We start from the raw sequence: 26261 nt of genomic DNA on the forward strand, positions 1-26261 counted from the left end.
TTATAATAAACTTTGTAGATAAATAATTTTTCCTTAAGAATGCTTTTGTCTAGACACCTGACCAAAGTACAGCCATGTTCCATGCACATAAAATCACTCAGACTTGAGTAAGCAAAAGAACATTGACCAGAAACATAAACAACCAAGCAGGGAGCTAAATGGTAAGGATACTAGAAGATCTGAGAAGATAGAAATTCATGCATATAGCTATATTTCCTCTAATTTTCATGTGGATATTCTCTGTTGGAAGATACTGTTCCAGGGTTCTCTCTTCCCTGTTTTTCCCCAAAATACTTGTTACTCTCCTGTTATTTATGATAAACCACTTTCTGTATATGATGATGAAGGTGTGGCCATGTGGACAGTAAAGACAGAAACAGGCCAGGTATGTTGGCTCACACCTGTAATCCCAACACTTTGGGAGGCTGAGATGAAAGGATTGCTTGAGCCCCAGGGGTTGGAGGCCAGCCTGGGCAACATAGTGACATAGTGAGACTCCGTCTCTACCAAAAAAAAAAAAAAAAAAGCCAGGCATGGTGGCACATGCCTGTGGTCCCAGCTACTAGGGAGACTGAGGTGAGAGGATCGCTTGAGCCTGGGAGGTTGAGGCTACAGTGAGCCATGATCCCACCACTGCACTCTATCTGGGTGACAGAGCAAGAATCTGTCTCAAAAAAAAAAGAAGACACAAACAAAGGTTGAGAATCACTATCTAGAAATTACCTACATTTCTTAGCATGTTCCTAATTTTAGGTTCACTAGCAAATTTGGTCTGACCTTTGAACTTATAACTAAGGCAGAGGTAAGACAATGGAAAGAGTGAGAAAGAAGGAATAGTCTCCCAGCCTTCATGGTGTTTAGATTTGGCTTAAATTTCAGGAATAGGAATAAAGGCCAGAAACTATTGATATAAACTTTATTTTTCTGACCATGGAGGAAGTCAATCCAGAAAACAGATGATTTCTATACAGTGTGGTACCCATGTCAACCCCTGTCTGAATTAAGGGACTTTAGTCATACAGAGTGAGAATCTAGGAAAAATTACATCTAGGGGTGATGCCTTTTGATACATGATTTTGGAAAAGCTTATTAAATGATAGCTCTTCTGGATTCCTGACTTATGCCTCTACCATATCTTTTCCTGTCAGTTCAGAGATTATTCTGGAGACTGTTTCTGCATATGCTAGACTAATGTATCAGATACCTGAAACAATCTCCAGAATGTTTAGTCTGTAAACACTGTATGTTTCAAAGCTTTCTTTAAGTCACTTGTTTGGAGCTCAAAATTAATCACCCCAAAGAATCAATGCTTTGAATGGTGAAACTAAAAATCAGTCTAAGATTTAGTTTCCAAAAGAGAGGCAGTATGGAATAGTGGGGCAAATGATTAAATTTAGAGTCAGAGGCATGGTCTTGAGCCCTGCTTGTAATATTTGGTAGATGTGGGATCTTGGACAGATTATTAAACCTACCTGGATTTGTTTCTTCCTATATAAGATAGGAGTAGTACTATTGATCCCTCAAGATAGTTGTAAGGAAATGATTTAATTAATTGTAAAAATTGATTTTTAAGCAGAAGGTACTATACACTTGTCAGTGATTTATTTTTTCTCAGCTACACTAACCAGTGTTGTTTAAACTATAAGAATCATAACTTTCTCAGGAAAAGTACATTATGTCCTTAATAGTATTCCCAGTAGCAGAGGTGAGGTAGGGAGCACATTCCTCTAGAAATGTCAGTTTGCTTTAGCTGCCTAGAGCAGTGATTCTTAGACTTTGGTGTGCTTAAGGATCATCTGGAAAGCTTGTTTAAAATGCAGAATCCCAGGTGCCAGACATTCTTAATATATCTTAGGGTTGAGTCCAGGAATGATCATTCTTAACAAGCCTCATCTGTGATTCTGATGTATGTGCTCCTCAAATCATACTTGAAACTATTCTAGTAATTGCCTTCTCCTGTATTTGTTGCTCAGATCTGATACTCCAGTCTACATGAGTAGCTTTCCAAGGAGCACACACACTCAGTTTGTACATGTAGGTCTACCTTACCTTGAGAAGTGGTCGGGGAGGAAGAGATTATTTTCACAGAAGCTCATTCTGTCTAAACTCTTTCTTGGCATTAATCATACCTTGCTTGCTCTAGTGCACTCCCCATCCCTTAACTGTAGGTTGTCAAAGTGTTGTCTATACAGCAGAAACTCCTGAGTTATAAAACCACAATCTCAGAAGGTAGGGCCTAGAAATCTGATTTTTGATATACTCTTCAGTAAGGTCTTATAGACACTACAGATTGAGAACTGGCTTAACAGTTGTTCTTCTACAGAGTCATGACTTTGCCTCAGCTCTGTACTAGGCATTTTGTGTGTAACCATTTATTGAATCTAGATCATTCCATCTTTATGAGACAATCTACAATAATAAAAAACAAAACAAACAAACAAAAAAGCAAACCCTGGGGAAAGTAGAGAATCTGACGTCCAGAGTTACTATGTTATTTGATTCAAATGTTCGGTTTTCAAGAAAAAAAATCATAAGGCATAAAAGAAACGGAAAATATGGCTCATTCAAAGGAAAAAAGTAAATCAACAGAAACTGTCCCTGAAAAAGAACTGATGGTGGATCTATTAAAGACTTTGAAACAGCTGTCCAAAAGATACTCAAAGAACTAAAGAAAGATGTGGAGAGAGTCAAGAAAATGATATATGAATAAAATGTAAATATCAATAAAGAAAAATCCTGAAAAGAAATTCTGGAGCTGAAAGTAGAGTAACTAAAGTGAAAAATTTACTAGAGGGATTCAAAGGCACTTTTCAGCAGGCAGAAGAAAGTATTCGTATACTTGAAGATAGGACAATGGAAATTGTCAAGTGTGAGAAACATAAAAGAGAAGATTGGAAAAAAGTGAGCAGAGTCTAAAGAATCTGTGGGATACTGTTAAGTGGACCAACTTACATACTGTGGGGATTCCAGGAGGAGAAGAGAGAAAGTGGCAGAATATTTGAAGAAATAATGCCTGAAAACTTCCCAAACTTGATGAAAAACGTGAATATAAACATCCAAGAAGCTCAAAGAACTCCAAATTAGGTGAATTTAGAGACCCACATTGAGATACATTATAATCAAACTGTTGAAAACCAAAGACAAAGAATTTTGAAGGCAGTAAGAAAGAAGTGACTCATCATTTACAATAATCTCCTGTTATCTGCAGGAGTAAATGTTCCAGCGTTTTCCTGCTTCACAATTTTACAGATAGATTTGTTCTTACCATGGATCTTAGCAACCTCATACAAAATTTGTTTTTTCTAAGTTGAGAACTTTTACCTTTTCACTTAAAGGAACCACTCTACAGCTTCTCTTTGGCATATCTGAATCTCTAGACTGCTCTTGGGCTTTGGGGCCATGTTACGTGTAGTAATAACTTAACACATAGCCAAGGAAGTTATATTCAGGAGATATTTTGTCCCCTGTAGAAACTAACGATACCATCATAACATATGTCTTTGAGTTGCTTTTTCAGAAACTTGGACTCGCACTAGATGGATGTGCTGGCGCATGGACCTCAGATAAGGGGGAGCTGAGAACTAAACTCTAACTGCTATTGGTTGTTCTAATTTTCTTTCTGAGGAACCTTCAGAAGGTCATGCCCATAAGCCAGAGCTGACTTCTTTTTCTGATCCCAAATTTTTAGACAAATTTTCACCTCCTTAACAAATCACCAACCAGAAAATGTTTGAATCCACCTATGACCTGTGCTCCCACTTCAAGATGTCCCTCCTTTTTAGGTCAAGCCAATGTATAGTCTCCATGTATTGATTTATGACTTTGCTTGTCACCTGCTTTTAAAAACCATTACCTGGACTGGGCACGGTGGCTCATGCCTGTAATCCCAGCACTATGAGGGTTAAGGGTGGGCAGATCACCTGAGGTCAGGAGTTTGAGACCAGCCTGGCCAACATGATGAAAGCCTGTCTCTACTAAAGATACAAAAATTAGACGGGTGTTGTGGTGGGCACCTGTGATCCCAGCTGCTCGGGAGGCTGAGGCATGAGAATCACTTGCACTGCACTCCAGCCTGGGCAACAGGGTATGACACTGTCTCAAATAAAACAAACACTGTCTCAAAACAAACAAACAAACAAAAAAAACCCTTACCTGTAAGCCATCTGGGAATTCAGGCACGAGCTGCCCAGTTCTCTTTGATTGGCACCTTGCAATAAATGCCTCACTTTCTCTTTCTGCTGTCAGTATTTGGCTTTGCTAAAATTTTAAACATGTTTTTCCATCAAAAGACACCAACCAAGTAGAAAGACAACTCATAGAGTGGGAGAAAATGTGTGCAAACCATATATCTGATAAGGGATTAACAGCCAGAATATATGGTCGAGGACAATGGCTCACATCTGTAATCCAAGCACTTTGGGAGGCTGAGGCAGGTGGATCACTTGAGCCCAGGAGTTTGAGACCAACCTGGGCAATGCAGCAAAACCCTGTCTCTACTAAAAAATACAAAAGTTAGCCAGGTGTGGTACCGTGTGCCTGTAGTCCCAGCTGCCCAGGAGACTGAGGTAGGAGGATTGCTTGAGCCTGGGAGGCAGAGTATGCAGTGAGCCAAGATGGTGCCATTGCACTCCAGCCTGGGCAAGAGAGCAAGACCCTGTCTCAGAAAAAAAAAAAAAAAATGCCAGAATATATAATGCTATAACTATTACTCAACAACAAAAGAAACAGCCCAATTCAAAAATGGGCAGAGGACCTAAGTAGACATTTCTCCGAAGATATACAAATGGTCAATAAGCACACAAAAGCATGCTTGTCACTAATCATTGGGGAACTACAGATGAAAACTACAAGATACCACTGCATACTCATTAGGATGACTATTATTTAAAAACAAACAAACAGAAAGTAACATGTTGTGAGGCTGTGGCAAAATTTGAACCTTTGTTCATTAATCTTCATGGAAATATGAAATGGTACAGCTGCTCTGGATAACAGCATGGTGGCTCCTCAGAGACTTAAAAACAAAATCATTATATGATCCTACAATTTCACTTCTCGGTATATGCCCAAAAGAATTGAAAGCAGGGTCTTAGAGATATTTGTACATCCATGTTCATAGCAGCATTATTTACAATAACTAAAACCTAGAAGCAACTGAAGTATCCATCTAGGGAAGAGTAGATAAGCAAAATATGTTATATACATACAATGTAATATTAGCCTTAAAAAGGAAGGAAATTCTGACTTATTCTATAGCATCAAGGACATTATGCTAAGTGAAATAAGCCAGTCACAAAAAGACAAATGTTAGCCAGGCACAGTGGCTCACACCTATAATCCTATACTTTGGGACACTGAGACAAGAGGATCACTTGAGGCCAGCAGTTTGAGATCAGCCAGGGCAACACAGCGAGACCCTGCCCCCTACCCCAAAAAAAGACAAATACTCTATAATTCCACTTACATGAGATACTTAAAGTGATAAAATTATAGAGACAACAAATGACATGATCATTGCCAGGGGCTAGGAAGAAGGGAAAATGCGAGTTATGTCTTTCAGATTTGGAATATGAAAAGAGTTCTAGACATGGATGGTGGTGATGGTTGTACAATATGAATGTTTTTAATACCACTGAACTATACACATAAAAATCGTTCAGGTGGTAAATTTTATGCTATGTGTATTTACCAGTGGAAAAACATGGAAACAAAATAATTCTTGACTGTTTGGTCTCACTCTCTCCGTCTTTACTCTGTAACCCATCTTCTGTGTGAGAGGCCACTTCAGTAATACAGATTATATAAGGAAGTAAAGAGATACAAAGGTGAAAGGAGAGGAAGAAGTAAAAAAAGTGACCTAAGTTTTTTTATCTAAAGATTTTTAAAGATGAGGTTTGGGACACAGGAGGAACAGATTGTATTGCTAATTGGGTGATTGCCGTTTAGTCTTTGAATTTGAGGTGTCTGAAGGATTTCCTTGAGGAGAAAAATGGATATCTTGCCTGCAATCTGAGACATCAGAACTTCCAGAGAGACATGAGTTAGCACTAGGGACATAGTTTTGGATGTAGTCTTCGTTGAGCTCATTGCTGAGGCTATAGTTACGCATTCAGTTGACCTGGAGAAAATAGTGTGAAAAGAAGGGACTGAACAGGGTTGAGAGAGAAAGTTGATGACTAAAAGAAGGAGATGTATTGGCAAAAGATCTTGAGAAGGAGCAAATGGGATTGAAAGTACTGCTGTACTTGTAGAGAGAGTCTTTTTTTTCAGGAAAGACATATTATTTCTAGATAAAACCATTGGCATTCAAAATTTTGAGGAAGGAAAGGTGTGCTTCCCATATTACTGCTGCAACAATATAGCTATTTGTTTCCATTTACATGAGTTTTTCTTGGGTTATTATTTACTACGAGCGTCTCATAGTTAATAATGAAGATAGTTCAAAGGTAATTTAAAAACATTGCACTGTAGGTCCTTTCTTAAAAATATTGTCTAATGTTCATAACACATCTTCCTGAATTGGAATGGAATGGAGAAAATTAAAAATCTTCGTACTAGAGTCTTTGTTCAAGCTTTTTTTTTTTTTTTCTTTTTTGGAGACAGGGTCTTACTCTGTCACCAGTGGTATGATCACAGTTTACTGCAGCCTTGACCTCCCTGGCTCAAGCAGTCCTCCCACCTCAGCTTCCACAGTAGCTGGGACCACAGGTGTGCACCACCTTGCCTGGCTAATTTTCTTTTTTTTGTAGAAACAGGATCTCCCTGTGTTGCCCAGGCTGGCCTCAAACTCCTGGACTCAAGTGATCCTCCCATCTCAGCTTCCCAAAGTGTTGGGATTATAGCCCTGAGCCACCTTACCCGGCCTGTTGAAACTTTCAAAGTTGTGATAGATTTATCAGTGCAGTGTTTGTTAGAATGCTTCGCAAATATTTATTTGTTAAAATACAATGCCAACCTATTTTAATTTCCTTAAAAGTAAGTGAGAAAAATATACTTGGGAAAATAAAATTGCTTAAATAGATTTTCTCAACTGCCAGAAAAAGGTACTGCCACAGCATGTTTCTGCCTGTAGGTAGGTGTGGCTCCACTTTGTGTATGCATTAGATTTGTCAGTGAAAATCTAGGTAGTTTGCTTGGTTGCTGAAATAAATCAGTGGTTAGTTTGTACACAGACCCTGTCTGCATAATTGCAACTGACAATAGCTTTACCCACTTATTGAAAGAATAGTTCTCTGTTTGGGATGATCAGAACTCATTTTATATTCAGTCTTTGGATAAAAATGTGATTGTTCATTTTTGTAGATGTCATTTGTTAAAGATTCTAGCAGTAACAAGCAAAATGGGACAAGGGAAATAAATATTATTTCTTGACTAGAAAAAGATAATTGTGAGTATATTGGACAAGAGGATCATTTTGAGTATTTCTAGTATATACTTTCACTTCTCAGTTTGTTATTGGTGTTTTAAAAACTTGTGATGATTTTAGAGTGAATGGGAGCAAGATGGACTGAACTTCAGAGAATATTATTTTAGCTCACAGTGCAGATCTGTATCACCTATACTGTAGATATCTTTTAATTACATTTTTATAGATAAAAAATCAAATATTAGTTACTGAAATATTGACATATGTATGCATATCAGGATTTTTAGGGTAATTAAATTTGCTCAACTTGGACTTAAGTTTTTAGGAAGAATTCTTATAAATGTTGATTACTCTCTAATTAGTTATGTGGAACAAATGTAATTTCCTAAAAAGAAGAAAAAGAAGTAAGCTAGTAATAACTTTGATTTTATATGTTTCCTTAAATGACAATAAAACCAATTTTACTACCAGAACTCATTTCAAAAGTATTTCTGGGCTATTTGTATGACTAGCTCATTTTGTGGAATAATAAAATACATAAAAATAGTAATGCTCAGTAACTTGTCCAAATAAGGTATTTTTGAGGATAGTACACATTCAAATTATTACTCTGTATCTCATTTTAAAAGGACTTATAGGTTTGAAAGTTTTCATATAGTAGAAGTGTTCTGTCTATAGGAAATGTAGTAAGTTGATTATAGCAAGAATTTTAATTCCTTTTTCAAAAAGGAAACTGTCAATGTCTTCTATTCTTTTAAAAAATCTTAACTGCCAGGATAAAAAAGCAAAGCAAGTTTTTACAGACAGTAGTAGGAAACATTTGCCTCACTATCCAAATAATTATGTGTACTCATTCTAAGTTTGGTCGTTTTTTAAAAACACAAGTCAGTTGAGTTGAGTAATAATGCACAAATTTGAGACTTGTTGTATACTTTATTATAATAGCAACAATGTTTACAAAACAAAATCATTTTGTAATGATTTCGGTATTGGTACATTGGCAATTAAAACAAGAACATGAACTATTTTTTTCTCTTACTCTTATCCATACATGTAAACTCTTTTTAGAGAAGCTTAATAAAGGAGTAGTATGCACTTGACCAAGGAAAGGGACATTTATTTTTTACTATGAGATTTTGCATCTAATAAAATTCCTGTTATTTTCTTACAATGTTGTTGATATGGGACCAGAACTTGTTATGTATAAATATAATGGGATGAGAATTTACATGGTTATAAGAAGTTTTCTGATATTTATAGCCCAATATATTTAAAATACATATATTCAGAAATTGGAAACATTTAAACTGTCAAATAATAGAAAATAGGTTAAGTAAATGATAATATTACTCTGAGAGACTATAATACAGCCAATAAAGACATACTTTGAAAGTATATATATTATAGAAAAATGAATAATAAGTTATAAAACAGCACATGTGGACAAAATGTGAACTTATGTAAATTATACTTGAAGTGCTGCAAAGTATAGAATATCTGAGTGATAGGACTTGTCTTTATTCTTTATCTGTATTTTTATAAAATTTCTATATTTTGAATATTTATATGTAAAGATTCATATTGTTTTAACTATAAAATTGATCTGTAGAGGTATTTTTCATCTATAAAAGTAATAAAGTCTAGTAAAAAATAATATATATACAATACTATATTATTGTATGATTTTCTTATGTGTGATTTTCTTATTATTGCATAACTTTCTTCTCTTGTGTTTTTCTAAGATATATAAATTCTCCAGCACCTGGGAACCAAAACAGACAAAACCAAAACCAAAAACATTGGGAAAAAAACTCCAAATTACTATAGAGTACGATTCCTCATGCATATATATTCCAAAATCATTAACCAAATACTAGCATATGGAACTCATCAATATATAAAAAGAACAATATATTACAAATGACTGGAATTTATCTAATAAGGAATGGAATGTTCATGGACTGAAAAATTGAATGTTAAGATGTCAGTTCTTCCCAAGATTGATTTACAGTTTCAGTGTAATCCTAATCAAAATCATAGCTGGGTTTTTTGTTGTTGCTGAAATCAACAAACAGATTCTAAAATTTATATAGAAAAGCAGAGGAATTAGAATAGCCAACAATTTTGGAAACAAAAAAAGTTGGAAGAATTAAGTACTGTTTTCAAGAATTACCATAAAGCTACAGGAATCAATACAGGGTAGTATTGGTGAAAGACTAGACACATAGATTAATGTGACAGGATCTGAATCCAGAAGGAGACCTACACATACTTAATTTTTGAGAAAGGTGCAAAGGCATTTCAATGGTGCTAGAACAATTGTACATCTGTATATAATTTTAAAAGAACCTCTACTTGGATTCTGCACTATGCACACCAAAAATTAACTCAAAATAGATTATAGACTGAATGTAAAACATAAAATTATTGAACCTGCAGAAGAAAACAGATTGTTTTTTTATTCAAGAGTCAAAAAGTATGATTCATGAAAGAAAAAAATTGATAAATTGTTCTTTTTTGAAATTAAAAAGATCTACTCTTAGGAAAAACTATTAAGATGATGGAAATGAAAGCATGGATTGGGAGAATATATTTGCAAAGCATACATCTGATAAAGGACTGTTAATCCAGAATATGTTAATATATAGAACTCTCACATCTCAAAAATAAGAAAATGAGTGATCCAATTTAAAAAAAAAAAAAAGGCAAAAGATTTGAATAGACACTTAACCAAAGAAAATACAAGGTGGGGCCAGGCACAGTGGTTTATGCCTGTAATCCTGACTACATGGCAGGCTTAAATGGGAGGATCACTTGAGCCCGGGAATTTGAGGTTGCAGTGAGCTATGATCATGCCACTGCACTCAAGCCTGGGCAACAGAGTGAGATTTTTGTCTCTTAAAGAAACAAACAACCCACGATGGCAAGTAAACACATCAAAAGATGTTCAACATTATTAGTTATTAGAGAAATGGAAATTGAAATCATAATGAGATAACACTACATACCTATTCGAATGACTAAAGTAAAAAATAAAATTTCAAGTCCAGGAAATAATGTAGAAAAACTGTATTTTCGTATATGGCTGGTGTGAATGCAAAATGGTACAGCAACATTGAAAAACTAATAGTTTCTCATAAAATTAAGCATTCCATTATACAACCCAACTATATCATTCCAAGTAATTAACCTAAGAGAAATAATATGTCCACACAAAAACTTGTATGCAAATATTTATTAGCACTCCAAACTAGAAACAACTCCAACTGTCCTTTAATTGGTGAATTGAATAAACATTATGGTAATTTATACAATGGAATATTCACCAATAAAAAGGAATGAGCTCCTCAAATGGCTATATACTTAACCATTTCATTTACATGACATGCTGGAAAAGGCAACACTGCAGGAGCAGATTTGAAATCATTATTACCTGGGAGGTAGTAGAAAGGATTGACAACCAAGGGAAATTAGATAACTTTTTGGAGTGATGGAAGTATTGGAAGTTTGGTTGTCAGATTCATTAGAACTGTATACTTAAAATGGGTGAATTTTTTGGTATGTATGTACTTCTCAAAACTGATTTAAGCTGACAATCTTTTTGAAAAAATTAATGTAGAAAGAATAGAATTCGAGTTAGCATTCTTCATCGCTTAGTAAAATGGATGATTCAGGCAAAGATCATAAGTGGATGCTAAAACCATGAGGGAAAGTGTTACTGTGGTACAGTACATTAACATGGCCTCCATAGATTATTGTAGTTGTTATAATTGGAAGAGATCTGGGTCACCACCTTAAGCAAGTTATCAAATTCAGCATTGCTGACAAGGCGAGAACTGGTATGTGCCTCCTGACTTGGAGTAATACGAAGTATACAACAGTAGCAGCATCACCTATGAATTATTCTGATCCAAAAAATATTTAAACTGGATGTAATTAAGTCTGTAAACCTAACTTCCACTTTATTTATTTATTTATTTATTTATTTTTGAGATGAAGTCTCGCTCTGTCGCCCAGGCTGGTGTGCAGTGGCCGGATCTCAGCTCACTGCAAGCTCCGCCTCCCGGGTTTACGCCATTCTCCTGCCTCAGCCTCCTGAGTAGCTGGGACTACAGGCGCCCGGCACCTCGCCCGGCTAGTTTTTTGTATTTTTTTTTAGTAGAGACGGGGTTTCTCCGTGTTAGCCAGGATGGTCTCGATCTCCTGACCTCGTGGTCCACCCCTCTCGGCCTCCCAAAGTGCTGGGATTACAGGCTTGAGCCACCGCGCCCGGCCCCAACTTCCACTTTATAGGAAATAAAACAATGAGTTAAATTACAGCATGAGAAAATGGACAAATCCAGAATGTAGGATATTCTCTAAAATGACTTGCTTGTTACTTTCAAAAATATTCATGTAATAGGGGATAAAACATAAATAGCTGAAAAGAGAGATAACAGATAAACAGTACTTGAATACTGATTGATCCTGATTTGGTGAGGAAAAAACAGCTCTGAAAGCTGTTATGGAGCAGTTGAAATTTCAATATAGACTGACTACATTCAGTGACATTAAGGAGTTATTTTTCATTTTTCTTAGGTGTGGTAACAGTATTGTGGTTAAGTGCGAGAAAGTCTTTATTGCTAGGATATGATGAGTATTAAGAGTGAAGTGTCTCGATGTCCAGAAGTTACTTTACCTGTACCCATACACACAAAAAGCAAAAAGGTAATATGTTAATAGTTGTCTCTGGGAGTGTGTATATGGTATGCATTAGTATTATTGTTTTCACTGTTTTCTGCAAGTTTGACATTTCTCATAATAGAAGGGATTGCTTTTAGAGCTAAGAAATAGTGTTTATTGAAGATGGCCTTATGATATGCAGTGCATTCCTGTAGATCCCATGACTATCAGGGATCTGTACCTACATTGTCCACCTAAGAATAACTTTATTACACTCTGTTTTGGCATTATAACACTGGCCTACATTGAGAACCAGGATAGAAAACAGTTCTGTGAAATGCTTTGTGTTGTAAGGACGTTTTTGAGAGCATCGCTTACTGTATCACATGGTGTGGGAAAGATGAAACTTTGCATTTCAGTAACAAGAATTGTTGTGCTGCTTCTGAGAAACTGGATTTTTGGCATGTTACAGACAATGAGTTATGTTTTACTGGGTGCTAGAAAGCTCAGACTTCATTTGTGGCCCATCTCTAACAAGTGCACTTTCCAGCTGCACTCCTGACTGCTTTGTAATTTCCCTTCTGCTCTTACTTTTCTCTTATTCTGATTCCCTCATCTATTTTTTGGTTGTGTTTTATAAGATACTTTATATCCAACAATGTTCTAGCCGTATTTGAAGGAATTTAAATAATGTAGTTTATGATTTGAAACTCACAGCCTAAAGCCAGGTGCTATGGCTCACACCTGTAATCCAAGCACTTTGGGAGGCCAAGGTGGGAAGGTAGGCGGATCACTTGAGGTCAGAAGTTCGAGACCAAAAATTAGCTGGGCGTGTTGGTGTGTGCCTGTTATCCTAGCTACTAGGAGGCTCAGGTAGGAGAATCACTTGAACCCGGGAGACAGAGGTTGCAGTGAGCCAAGATCATGCCACTGTACTCCAACCTGGGCAACAGAGTGAGACTCCGACTCGAAAAAAAGAAAGAAAGAAAGAAAAGAAAGAAAGAAAGAAGGAAGGAAGGAAGGAAGGAAGGAAAGAACAAAGAATGGAGGGAGGGAGGAAGGGAAAGAAAGAAAGAAAGAAACTCACAGCCTAAAAGTCAGATTTTCACGTTATTGTTATTAGTCACGTGAGTTCTTGCCCGCAAATCCAGGGATCTTTTATCCTCTAGCCAAATTTAGAATAAGGGACTATTTCTAGCAAATTTCAAAGTACATACTTTTAAATATGATTAAATAAGATATAAAAGTTTCTATTTCTGGAGTAACAGTGTAGCAGTAGTAGCATAAAATACCTTATTTTAGAGGAAGAATACTGCAGGGAAAAGAACAAAACCAGTTTATGGAAATAGATTTTTAGCATTGGAATTGGCATTGGAATTTTTCTTTGAGAATTTCATTTTTTTAATTATTTTTTTTGTTGTTTTCAATTAAAAGGAATAAATAGGCCTTTGTTTTACCTTTGGAAATTCCGAAAGAATTATGTACAAAAAAAATCCTAAGGAAAATTATTTTAGTTGCTTTTGAATGGTATTCAAATTTCTTTTCACCTACCATAGTATCTTCCTTCTGTTAAATGATACTTTATATTTTATAAAATATTTTTCAGCATCAGCATATTGGTACAGATATAATATTTACAATTTGCTCCTGCTACCTTCTTAGGAGTTGAAGTCCTTTCTCGCCCAGCTTCTTTTTTTTTTTTTCTTTTTTTTTTTTTTTTGAGATGGAGTTTCGCTCTTATTGCCCAGGCTGCAGTGCAATGGCATGATCTCAGTTCACTGCAACCTCCAAATCCCAGGTTCAAAAGATTCTCCTGCCTCAGCCTCCCAAATAGATGGGATTACAGGCATGTGCCACCACCCCTGCTAATTTTGTATTTTTAGTAGAGACAGGGTTTCTCCATGTTGGTCAGGTTGCTCTTGAACTACTGACCTCAGGTCATCTGCCTGCCTTGGCTTCCGAAAGTGCTGGGATTACACGTGTGAGCCAACGCACCTGGCCCTTTCTCACCCAATTTCTGTATGGCATTACTGTGTTAAAGATGTATTGTTTGACAACAAATAGAATGCTGAAAGCAGCAGTAACAACGCTTACTCTAAAATATATGTTGTATGGGCCAGGTGCAGTGGCTCACGCCTATAATCCCAGCACTTTGGGAGGCCAAGGCAAGCGGATCAGTTGAGGCCAGAAGTTTGAGACCAGCCTGGCTAAAGGGCAAAACCCCATCTCTACTAAAAATGCAAAAATTAGCTGGCATGCTGGTGCACGCCTGTAATCCCAGCTACTCAGGAGGCTGAGACAAGAGGATTGCTTGAATCCAGGAGGCGGAGGTTGCAGTGAGCTGAGATCGCCTCACTGCACACCAGTCTGGGCAACAGAGCAAGACTCTGTCTCAAAAAAAAAAAAAAAAAAGTTGTAGGAATGATGGCTAACACGTTTTAAAGACATTATGTATATATTAAGTAGGCATGCTTTTTGAGGTTCCTTAAGTTTATTCTAACTTTGAAAAGTATTCATTTGATAAGTAAGGGTTTCTTCTTTCACTGTTTCCTAAGTTCAGTGGACTGTTCCACTGAAGATTTTTTTTCTTCAAAAATCTGGAAAGTAGCTTGTTGAACAAACTAAATGACCTTTATAAGCTTTTGTATTTATAAAACGTTTGATTTTATATTTGGACAGACTTCAATTTTAACCTTAATTACCTATGATCTTCTACCACGAGGAATATACTAAAAGTAATTGCCAAAATAGGGTTAATTGTAAATATAAAGGTGAATAGGGTAAGATTGTCATTTCCTTTCCCCCAGGCAGAAGGATTCCTAAAACTAGGATTAACTTTCTTTGCTCACATCTCTGGAATTCACTTCTATTTTGGCAAAGTATGGTAAAACAGGTATACACTTTTCTTTCTTCTGTGCCTATTTTTAAGTGAAAAATACTATTGTTTCTCTTTCTTACTCTCATTAATTTCTTAACACATAAAAATCAAGTTTAATTTGATAGTAGTGCCTGTTAGTCATGTGAACCCTGCACAGCATATCTGTTTATACTGCTTCACACATCACTCACAGGACACGTTCCCACAAAGACTTGTTTTGTCTACTGTTGATCCACCCTAAAGAAACCAGTTTCCAAACTGTGCACAGCTTTGTAAATCAAGATGAACTGATCAGAAACTGGATACAGAAACAAACAAGGACCCAAAGAATGCTTCCTAGTTAACAAGCAGAATGTGTTATTTGTAATAAAATTGCAGGTAATGAAATGTTCTGTGGTCTAAGAATATTCCAATTAGAAAGTATAATATCACATTCATATTGAAGTCATCGTTCAAAGTTAATCACTTAAGGAAATATAAGTAATGCTTAGTAAGATGTTCTAGACAACAGAGTAGACAAATGATGCATGTGAACTTTGATTCTGCGTTTCTTAGCTAGCTTTGTCCATGATAACTATTAGTAAGGACAAAGGTTGAGAGGATGAAGAGTTTGCTGTGTAGGTACAGACTCCCTTCCTTCTGGCAACAGTTAGGGGCCCAGAGTAAGGACGGAGTATAGTAGCATGCGGAACTGGGACTCTCCATCTATGTCCAGAAGGAAAGAATGCACCCATACACAATTCTTAAGTAACAGAATGTATTTCTCATGACAAAGTTAAACAATATATTCACACTTCCTGATGGTGAAGATTCCTTGAAGAAAGAGAAAAATTAAATAAAATGAAATCTATTCCCAGCTTAATTTATGGTTTTTCACAATATTCCTGAAATATTTTCTCGTTGAATAAATGTTTTATCAAATATTTTATCATCTTGTTTAGAACTTTCAAGCATATCAAGCGCTATTCAAAAATTGTTTCTTTCAGATCATCTGATCTAAACATTGTGCTTTTAACTTAATATCTAATAGCCTCCCAAAGAATCTGCATACTTGTGATGTATTTCTTTCTCCCCTTGAGAAATTTAAAAAGAAAACAAAAGAAGCAAAGAAAATTTTAAATGTCTTCTGTTCATTATTACAACAATAGGCAAAGACCAAGCTTCCACAGCCAAAGCAAACTAGAGAATTCTGAGTACTCAGTGAAAATATATAGTCTGTGTCCTGAATCAAATGAGTATATTACAAAAATATAAAACTATTAGAGAAGATACATGACACATTTAAATTTTTCCTGTCTTTCTTCTTTCCCAACACATTTTGAAAAGAAAATTATAATAAAAAACTTTAACTTATAAAGCCCTTTCTCTACCACAGATATTCACATACGAATACATATTTTTTAAATTTGAAGAAACCAAGTTAGTAGGGGGAGCTTTTCTAAAACTTTTTTAACATGAGAATTCAAAAGGATAAAATTGAAAAATGAAATGCCTTTTGGCTTCCAGCTGCTTCTCCCGGCACCCCTTCCTCAAATTTCAGTCTCTGTACTCTTCAACAAACTGTCAATTCAGGACAGCCCAATTTCTCAGTTTAATTCCAACTCACTGGGAGGATTTGAATTGTTGAAATGATAGTCTTCAAATATGAGCAAGCTTTTCTTTTTTATTATTATGTTTTTATTGAAATATAGCTTGCATACTATGTAATACACATATCTTAACTGTGCAGTTTGAGTTTTGACACATGTATACATCAGAATCAATGGGAAGGTTAAAAATTTTCTAGATGAGGGCCGGGCCCAGTGACTCATGCCTGTAATCCGAGCACTTTGTGAGGCTGAGGCGGGTGTATCATTTGAGCTCAGGAGTTCAAAACCACCCTGGGCAACATGGTGAAAGCCTGTCTCTACCAAAATACAAAAAATTAGCTGGGCATGGTAGCGCGTGCCTGTAATCCTAGCTACTCAGGAGGCTGAGGCAGGAGAATCGCTTGAGCCCCGGGAGGTGGAGGTTGCAGTGAGCCAAAATTGTGCTGCTGCATTTTAGCCTGGGCGACAGAGTGAGACTGTCTCAAAAAAAAAAAAAAAAAAGAACCATTGCCTTTGTAAAAAAAAAATAACAAATTGAGTAATATACATAAAAATACATAATATATCATAAATTATTATGCAGATTAAGGTTCAGTTATATTTTAAAACTTAACATCTCATATACTCTTGTGGGATTTGCAATGCTGGCTCACACGTGAAATTCTCAATTTGTCTTTCTGTTTGTTTTTAAGAAAATTAATGCAAAACTTCATGATGGAGTATGTCAGCGCTGTAAAGAAGTTCTTGAGTGGCGTGTAAAATACAGCAAATACAAACCATTAACAAAACCTAAAAAATGGTGAGTTAAGATTCTTCATTACCTTACTTCGTAGTATGTGTATCATAGTTTATTGTTTCGTTTCCTGATTTTGAAAATTGTGTCCAAATGTTAAAGTAAATACAGAAAAAATTCCATTCTCCCCTGTAGAATTTCATCTTGTGTGCAGAATCTTGGTTTGTGAAGGCAGACAGATTTAAAAAGTAAATTCATTTCCTGCCCTATTCTTTCATAAATATGCATCATTTTTATAGAACTTTATTCATGAAAGGTGGGTTAGGGCTGAGAAGAGAGTATTTGTTTTCTACAATTCTGTCTCCCACTGATAAGGTAATACTATGCACCATAGATTATCAGTTCTTAAAACAGAGCAGACCTTTAGACCTTTTAATTCAACTCATGAAGATTACAGAAATGGCTGAGGTTAAATATTGTAAGTGAATCACTAGATTGATAACTTCTAATATTATTTCTTTGGGAATAGAGGTCTAAATGAAAAGATAGTAGATTTTGTTTCTGATCCTTCCATCCCTAACTCCTTTTTTTTTTCTTCTTTTTCTTCTTTGAGATGGAGTTTTGCTCTTGTCACCCAGGCTGGAGTGCACTGGTGTAATTTCAGCTCACTGCAACCTCCGCCTCCCGGGTTTAAGGGATTCCCCTGCCTCAGCCTCATGAGTAGCTGGCATTACAGGCGCCCGCCACCACGCCTGGCTAATTTTTTTGTATTTTTAGTAGAGGCGGGGATTTCGCCATGTTGGCCAGGCTGGCCTCAAACTCCTGACCTCAGGTGATCTGCCCGCCTAGGCCTCCCAAAGTGCTGGGATTATAGGCATGAGCCACCACGCCCGGCCTTAACTCTTGTGTAATTCAGCCTTCTGTACATCCTCTACAGCTCCCTGACATCCTTTAGGTCAGCTGTGTAAGGACAATATTGGAGAGTAATTGCTGCATGAAAGAGCAAAGTGATTATCTTAAATAAAAATTAGTATTGTTCCTTTTACATTATAAGATTTAATTTGGTAATCTGCATAGTAGCTATTTGGACTATGTTTGCTCGCTGTTGCCGTATTTTTCTGACTATTCAATAGTTTCATCTTCTTTGAATGCATTCCTCCTGCCTTTATGGGAAAAAATTTTGCTTACAATTTAGCAAATCAGTCTAAATAATAGATATAATATGACCTTTGTTCATATCTACTAAAAAATTCAGCCTTTTGCAAATCTAAAACTCAAGATATAAAATAATTTGTTTATTTCAAAATATTTAAACACTGAAAGGCAAAAGTGTCAAGGAAGGATAAACTAACTTAAGCTTTTTAAATTTTTTTTCTGTACCCCATTTTGGAGCAGTCTAGTATTTATTACAGGTATAGTTGACCCCCCTTTTATTTATTTATTTATTTATTTATTTTGAGATAGGGTCTCACTGTCACCTAGGCTGGAGCGCAGTGACATAATCTTAGATCACTGCAACCTCCGCCTCCCAGGTTCAAGCAATTCTCCTACCTCAGCCTCCTGAGTAGCTGGGACTACAGGTACATGCCACCATGCCCAGCTAATTTTTGTTTTTTGGTAGAGACAAGATTTCACCGTGCTGGCCAGGCCGGTCTCGAACTCCTGACCTCAAGTGATCCACCCACCTCAGCCTCCGAAAGTGCTGGGATTACAGGCGTGAGCAACCCCCCCCTTTTAACTAGTTTTACCAGCTTCTTGCTCCTTTTAGTCTTTTCTTCCTGTTCTCTAGCATTTCCTCCCAAAAGAAAACACTTTTAAACAAGTCTGATGAGTTTTATGCTTAGTGGCCCAAATTAGCAGTAAGGAAATTTGGCAACTATTTGCATTACCCAATTTTAGACTTCCATGAATGAATGAATTGTGTTCTCTGCTAGAGTAATTAGATGTTGATTGCAAAATAAATCATGTAGTTTTAGTTAATAGGCCTCATACAAGATTTGTAGCTTTCTGAATATTTTCAACAAGTTTTTATTCCTATAATGGTATTTTAAGATTTCATCATCCATCTTCATTTTCTCTTTATAGTGTTGTTTCCTAAAAGAATTTGAACTGTAGGCAATAAACATTTATGTAGTCATAGCATTTTAATAGATTAACGCTGTGTAACAAATGAAATGAACATTCTTGCCTTATCCATCATCATTATTTAAATCCCTTACCTTTAATATGTGCTAAATCCTATATGTTTATCTTCATTTTAAATGTGTCAGTGTGTAAAAGATCACATCAGTTATTGTAAATTTTCCAGATGCTATAGTTTGCTGGAGAACTTCTGAACTTATGTATTTTGTTTTTTTCTCACGTCATTAAAACAAGATCTTGTAGAGGAGGAAAAAGGTCCTTTCCTTCTACCAGTCTAAGTTCCCACCCTTGGCTTTGTAACAAAAACCAGATTAACAAGAGAAAAATATACAGATTTATTTAATATAAGCTTTTTGTGACACCAAAGCCTTCATAAGAAAACAAAGACCCAAAGAAATGGGTAAACCTGTGTGTTTTTATGCTAGGTTTGATGAGGAGTGGAAAATCATGGGGAAAATGTGATAGAGAACAAAAACAAAGGGGTATGAGCTAAGCGTAGTAAACTAAACAGCAGGGCTTGTTCATTCAGATTCCTCTTACTGTTCCTCCGTTTTTAGAGATAAGCATGGTCCTTTCCTCTAGGTATAGGAAGCGCACCTCTCATATTAGGGTCTTATGGCCTACTTCAGGGGTGGATCAGAGAGTCCTTCCTACGTTTGCTATTTGTCACATTTCTTCAGCTCAAAATACTAAATATGCCAAGGCACCATATTTTGGGGTAGTATGTTCTGAATCCCATCAGTCTGAACATATTACTTAGGGCGTTACTTGCCTGGCCTAGAACATCATGTATTCCAGATGGTCCTGAACACATGGCACATTAGACATATTGGAAATTCTAGCTTTCAAACTCCAATCCAGGATTGAGAGTGTTATAGAAAGTAAAACTCACTTATATTCATTCACTTTCTCTGTGTATTAAGACTTGGCCAACATCGTAAGGGATTTGAATCCATTGCTGATGCCGATGGTAGCATTACGTGTCTTAAAATGTTTAATGTTGTGTTCAAGCTAATCACTTATGAATTAAATTTGTCATTTGTTAGGGTTTGTATATGAATTTTACTGGATATATCTTTTTTTTTTTTTTTTGAGACGGAGTCTTGCTCTGTCGCCCAGGCTGGAGTGCAGTGGCCCAATCTCAGCTCACTGCAAGCTCCGCCTCCCGGGTTGACGCCATTCTCCTGCCTCAGCCTCCCGAGTAGCTGGGACTACAGGCGCCCGCCCCCTCGCCCAGCTAGTTTTTTGTATTTTTTTAGTAGAGATGGGGTTTCACCGTGTTAGCCAGGATGGTCTTGATCTCCTGACCTCGTGATCCGCCCGTCTCGGCCTCCCAAAGTGCTGGGATTACAGGCTTGAGCCACCGCGCCCGGCCTGGATATATCTTTTGTCTTTGTTTTTGTTTTTGTTTTTTTGAGACAGAGTCTCACTCTGTTGCCCAGGCTGGAATGCAATGGTGTGGTCTCGGCTTACTGCAGCCTCTGCCTCCTGGGTTCAAGCGATTCTCCTGCCTCAGCCTCCAGAGTAGCTGGGACTACAGGCATGCACGTGCCACTGTGCCCGGCTAATTTTTGTATTTTTAGTAGAGACAATTTCACTATGTTGGCCAGGCGGATCTCAAACTCCTGACCTCGTGATCCTCCCGCCTCAGCTTCCCAAAGTGCTGGAGTTACAGGAATGAGCCACCACGTCTGGCCTTGGATATATCTTTTGTATAAAGATTTATTTTTCTGGCATGCTGAGTATTTCCATCAGTTAAAATGTTGAATATTGTTTCATGTGTCTGTTGCCACAAATTATGTAACTAAATGATGTAGATAAAGAAAAGTTCTGCACAACATAAAATATAGGGTATGGTGGGGCTTTTTGTAAGTGACATTTCTTTTAGAAGTAATAATATCCTGGCTATTGGGAAAATTAAAACTTATTCTCCCATTTGTTTATCTTGTGAATCACCAAAAACCACACGTTAATTAGCAAATTTCCATTTGTTCATGGGATCCGATGCCAAAAGTTAAATCAAAGAAAAAGAGTTTGACATCTAAACTCTTCAAACTTACCTGTTTCAAACATGTGAAACAAAAATTATACTGCGTTTGTAGCTGACAGAATATTTCATGTTTCTCTTTTTCTTTTTTCAGTAAGGTGACATGCTGCAGTATTTTTATAAACATGTTCTTTATGGAATTTTCTCTCAGTTACTGAATACAATCCTGGACCACCTCCAGAGACTTTTTAGAAAAGAATAGATGTCCTAACTTAAGTTGGAAGAGAGATGAATTGAAAATTATGTATGTACTGGAGGAGGATAGGATGATGGCTATGAAAGACGAGGGGATAAAAAGCATCTCACTTATCAGCAATATATAAACAGTGTGACACTGGTACTGTCCTTTGACATAATGAGATAAATATCTCTGACTACTCAAAGCTTTAGGTCTTTATAGAAATAAAGTGATAAGCTCCTAAAGATAAAAGCACCAAGACCAGCCGCCACCCTTAATTAGAAGTCAGCACAATCTGTACCAGGATCCCCCCCCACCCATTTCTTAAGGCCAGTACCTACTGCTCCCTGGGGGAGGGCTGCAATGTGCTGTCAACATCTCCCTTGACACAGAATGGCGTAAGTATTGTTAGACCTGAATAAAAGCGTTCAGACTTTAAGATTATTCATACATGTAAGAACTAGGGCTCAGGAAAAGTCTAAATCTTTTTGTATAAAGTTTTATTTTTCAAGTGCCTTGTTTTTTACTTTTGAAAAAGACCCCCAAAATAAATGAAAACTGTTCGTTACCGTTCCTGGTCAATCCCAGGTCACTCATGAACACTGTAAATAATCTCGATATGGAGATGAATTATTGGAGAAACAAGAGATCTTATAAATATAAAACAATCCTAGTCAGTAATACCTAAGAAAAAAAATCTAAAGATATATTAAATAATTTGTATACATCTTAAGGAAGGAATCTTGATATTTTTATATTTAAAAGTCATTATAGGCCGGGTGCGGTGGCTCAAGCCTGTAATCCCAGCACTTTGGGAGGCCGAGACGGGCGGATCACGAGGTCAGGAGATCGAGACCATCCTGGCTAACACGGTGAAACCCCGTCTCTACTAAAAAAATACAAAAATCTAGCCGGGCGAGGTGGCGGGCGCCTGTAGTCCCAGCTACTCAGGAGGCTGAGGCAGGAGAATGGCGTGAACCCGGGAGGCGGAGCTTGCAGTGAGCTGAGATCCGACACACTCCAGCCCGGGCGGCAGAGCGAGACTCTGTCTCAAAAAAAAAAAAAAAAGTCATTATAGACATTTATATATTTTTCCAGGTACTAGAAATATAAATGTTTAAAAGATTTTGTCCCTTTCCTCAAGCAGTGCAGGGCCAGATGAAATTATTTCTTTTCTTTATTCTGGGCTCAGAAGGATTATACTTCTTACCCAAGACAAAAGTAAAGCAGATGGAGGTAAGATTCAAATGCAAATTGATTGGATTCCAATACCTTGTTTTCCTTTTCTCTCAGTGATTTCTCAGCATTGTATTATTCAATTCAAAAAGTCCTTTTCTCCTCTTCACCTGGACCTAATGCTTCATTAATTTTTACAAATGTCACCTATCTTGTTTATGGATATTGTCTGCTGTTGAGTATCACACATCCTGCTGAGGACCACCCTGCTTTTATTTTTTATTTTTTATTTTTTTATTTTTTGAGATGGAATCTTGCTCTGTCGCCCAGGCTGGAGTGCAGTGGCAGGATCTCAGCTCGCTGCAAGCTCCGCTTCCTGGGTTCACACCATTCTCCTGCTTCAGCCTCCTGAGTAGCTGGGACTACAAGCGCTTGCCACCACACCCGGCTGAATTTTTTTGTGTTTTTAGTAGAGACAGGGTTTCACCGTGTTAGCCAGGATGGTCTGGATCTCATGACCTCGTGATCCGCCCACCTCAGCCCTCCCAAAGTGCTGGGATTACAGGCATGAGCCACTGCCCCCAGCCCAGCCTGCTTTTATTTTTTAATACGTACACCTGTGGAAAGACAAATAGATTTTGCTTTCAGGCCCTGAAATGCCTATGCTGGTACTTAGAAACCTTTTTTTGACTTTTATTTCAGGTAACCAAGCAGACTTTTCTCCTATTAATTTAGAAATGTGGTAGGCAAATACCCCCATTTATGTGAGAATCTCAAGCCTGCTTCTTCTCTTTTCTACCTGTTAAAAAAAAAAATCACCAGCATTATAACGTTAGCCCATGTTTAACCTTGCCATAGCAGTAGAAAAGAAAAGAGAAGCTGGTATAAAACAGCACAGTCCTCAAACAGATTGGGGTCTGAGTTTGGAACTGGACCTGTGAATTCTTTACATTCAGTGGTTCTCAAATAAGGAGGTGGCTTGAGGATGGAGTTTGTCCCCCAGGAAGGGTGCTACTGACACACAGTGTAAAGAGACCAGGTATGCTGCCAAACATCCCACAGTTCCCAGGACAGCCCGCCGCAATAAAGAAATACCCAGCTCAACATGTCAAGAGTGTCTTGGTTGAGAAGCCTTGCTCTCTACCGAATAGATAGATACCCACCAAACCAAGGCACTAAAACATCCTGTATCTCAGTTCAGTGGTTTTCAAACTTTTCAGCTGTCAAATTATTTAATAAAACACTTATCCAGGAGTCCCATAAATACAACAGGCTAAAACAGAACTGCCCTAAATGGGGAGAAGGGAGCCCAGACCTTACTTGCTGTGTGATAAATGTTCATTGAAAGTAGATTTTATCATAAAAATATTTCAAGTGAAAGAGGAAAGAGCTAATATAACCTGCTTTGGAACCAGCATTACTCTAGAGATGTCTGGCCTGAGAGTTTCATGTCATGAGGATGCTTTATTCCTTAAAAAACTTTCCTGTTCATTAAATATTTTAATTGAACAGAGTCACTCTTCTGGCCCTCACATCCAGGTATTTAACCCCTCCAGATTTATTGCCTCTCAACTTTTGTTCCCACTGATGGCCCAAGTGTACCCCTTACGTATTCATACTCCATTGCATTGAATAAGTAAATTCTCCTCTCTCTCTTTTGCATCTCAACTCACCTCTACTCAAATACCTCTGTGGGTTCAGAGTCGACTAAACCAGTGGTTTAAAAAAAAGTGGAGGAGGGAGGCAGGCACAGTCGCTCACACCTGTAATCCCAGCACTTTGAGAAGCTAAGGCAAGAAGATCACTTGATTCTAGGAGTTTGAGACTAGCCTGGGCAACATAGCGAGACCTCATCTCTACAAATAATTTTAAAAATTAGCCAGGCATGCTGACGTGCACCTGTAGTCCTAGCTGCTGGGGAGGCTGAGGCAGGACACTGAGGCTGAAAGATCACTTGAGCCTGGGCAGTCAAGGCTGCAGTGAGCTGTGATCACACCACTGCACTCTGGCCTGGGTAACAGAGCAAGACCCCAGCTCAAAAAAAAAAGAAAAAGAAAAGCATATTTTACATAAGCTGAGTCTGGGCTCCAGTGGTGATGGGTGGGACTCCAGCAGCAGGAGGCTGAGAGAGCTTTGTCACCAGAGAAGTTCTGCTTTTACATGTCTACTGTAATGTGAGAGTTGGCTGAGGGGGTTGGTTGGTCAGGGGAGGGGGTCCTCTAGACCGTAGGGAAAAAGGTGTTGCTGTTTGGGAGAAAATGAGATGGGGGGCTGAAATGTTGCCAAATAGGTTATGTTACAGGACAGGGGTCCCAATCCAGACCCCAAGAGAGGGTTCTTGGATCTAGTGAAAGCAGGTTTATTAAGAAAGTAGAAGAATAAAAGAATGGCTACTCCATAGACAGAGCAGCGCCGAGGGCTGCTGGTTGCCCATTTTTATGGTTATTTCTTGATATGCTAAACAACGGGTGGATTATTCATGTCTCTCCTTTTTAGACCATGTAGGGTAGCTTCTCGACATTGCCATGGCATTTGTAAACTGTAATGGTGCTGGTGGGAGTGTAGCAGTGAGGATAACCAGAGGACATTCTAGTGGCCATCTTGGTTTTGGTGGGTTTTAGCCAACTTCTTTACTGCAACCTGTTTTATCAGCAAGGTCTTTATGACCTCTACTTTGTGCTAATCTCCTATCTTATTCTGTGACTTAGAATACCTTAATAACCATCTGGGAATGCAGCCCAGTAGGTCTCAGCCTCATTTTACCCAGCTCCTATTCAAGATGGAGTTGCTGTGGTTCATACACCTCTGATAATTATGCCACAATAAGGCTGCCTTCCTAACCATGTGCTTGCTCCCTAGCTTTCTTGTAACTAAATTAGCCAAACCAAGACATTAAAGATAGTATTTTATTAACCAACCCCTTTCCTATTTTTAGCCTCTATTTTTAAAGGGAAGAATTTCTATACCCCTAAAATGTTGCTTAATAGAGTATCACTGTCCTCATCTTTCAATGAAAATAAATTAGTGAACAGAGAGATATATTGGCAAATATATGTTTTTGTTTTTTGAGACAGAGTCTCTGTTACCCAGGCTGGAGGGCAGTGGCGTGATCTTGGCTGACTGCAACCTCTGCCTCAGCCTCCTGAGTAGCTGGGATTTCAGGCACCTGCCACCATGCCTGGCTAATTTTTGTGTGTTTAGTAGAAATGGGGTTTCATCATGTTGGCCAGGCTGGTCTCGAACTCCTGACCTCAAGTGATCTCCCACAAAGTGCTAGGATACAGGCACAAGCCACCACACCCAGCCATATTCTACATATCTTTCTGTTCATTCATGTTTACCAGTGTGGGAATACACATCGGCCGTTTTTCAGTTTCAGCTTTTTTTTTTTTTTTTTCAGACGGAATTTTTCTCGTTGCCCAAGCTGGAGTGCGGTGGCACAATCTCGCCTCACCACAACTTCCGCCTCTCAGGATCCAGTGATTCTCCT

The 26261-nt window shown here is 37.6% G+C and overlaps 1 protein-coding gene across 1 annotated transcript in view; it reads left to right on the forward strand.

Moving 5' to 3' along the window:
- The window catches only part of LOC105516642 (chromosome unknown open reading frame, human C9orf85), a 56359-nt gene that overhangs the window by 18024 nt on the left and 12074 nt on the right, over positions 1–26261 (forward strand). The window contains 1 exon segment of the mRNA XM_011948907.1: positions 17188–17294. Coding sequence (XP_011804297.1) covers positions 17188–17294 — 107 coding nt within the window.

The sequence above is a fragment of the Colobus angolensis genome, unplaced genomic scaffold (assembly GCF_000951035.1).
Source record: "Colobus angolensis palliatus isolate OR3802 unplaced genomic scaffold, Cang.pa_1.0 Scaffold286, whole genome shotgun sequence".
Classification (NCBI taxonomy): Eukaryota; Metazoa; Chordata; class Mammalia; order Primates; family Cercopithecidae; genus Colobus; species Colobus angolensis.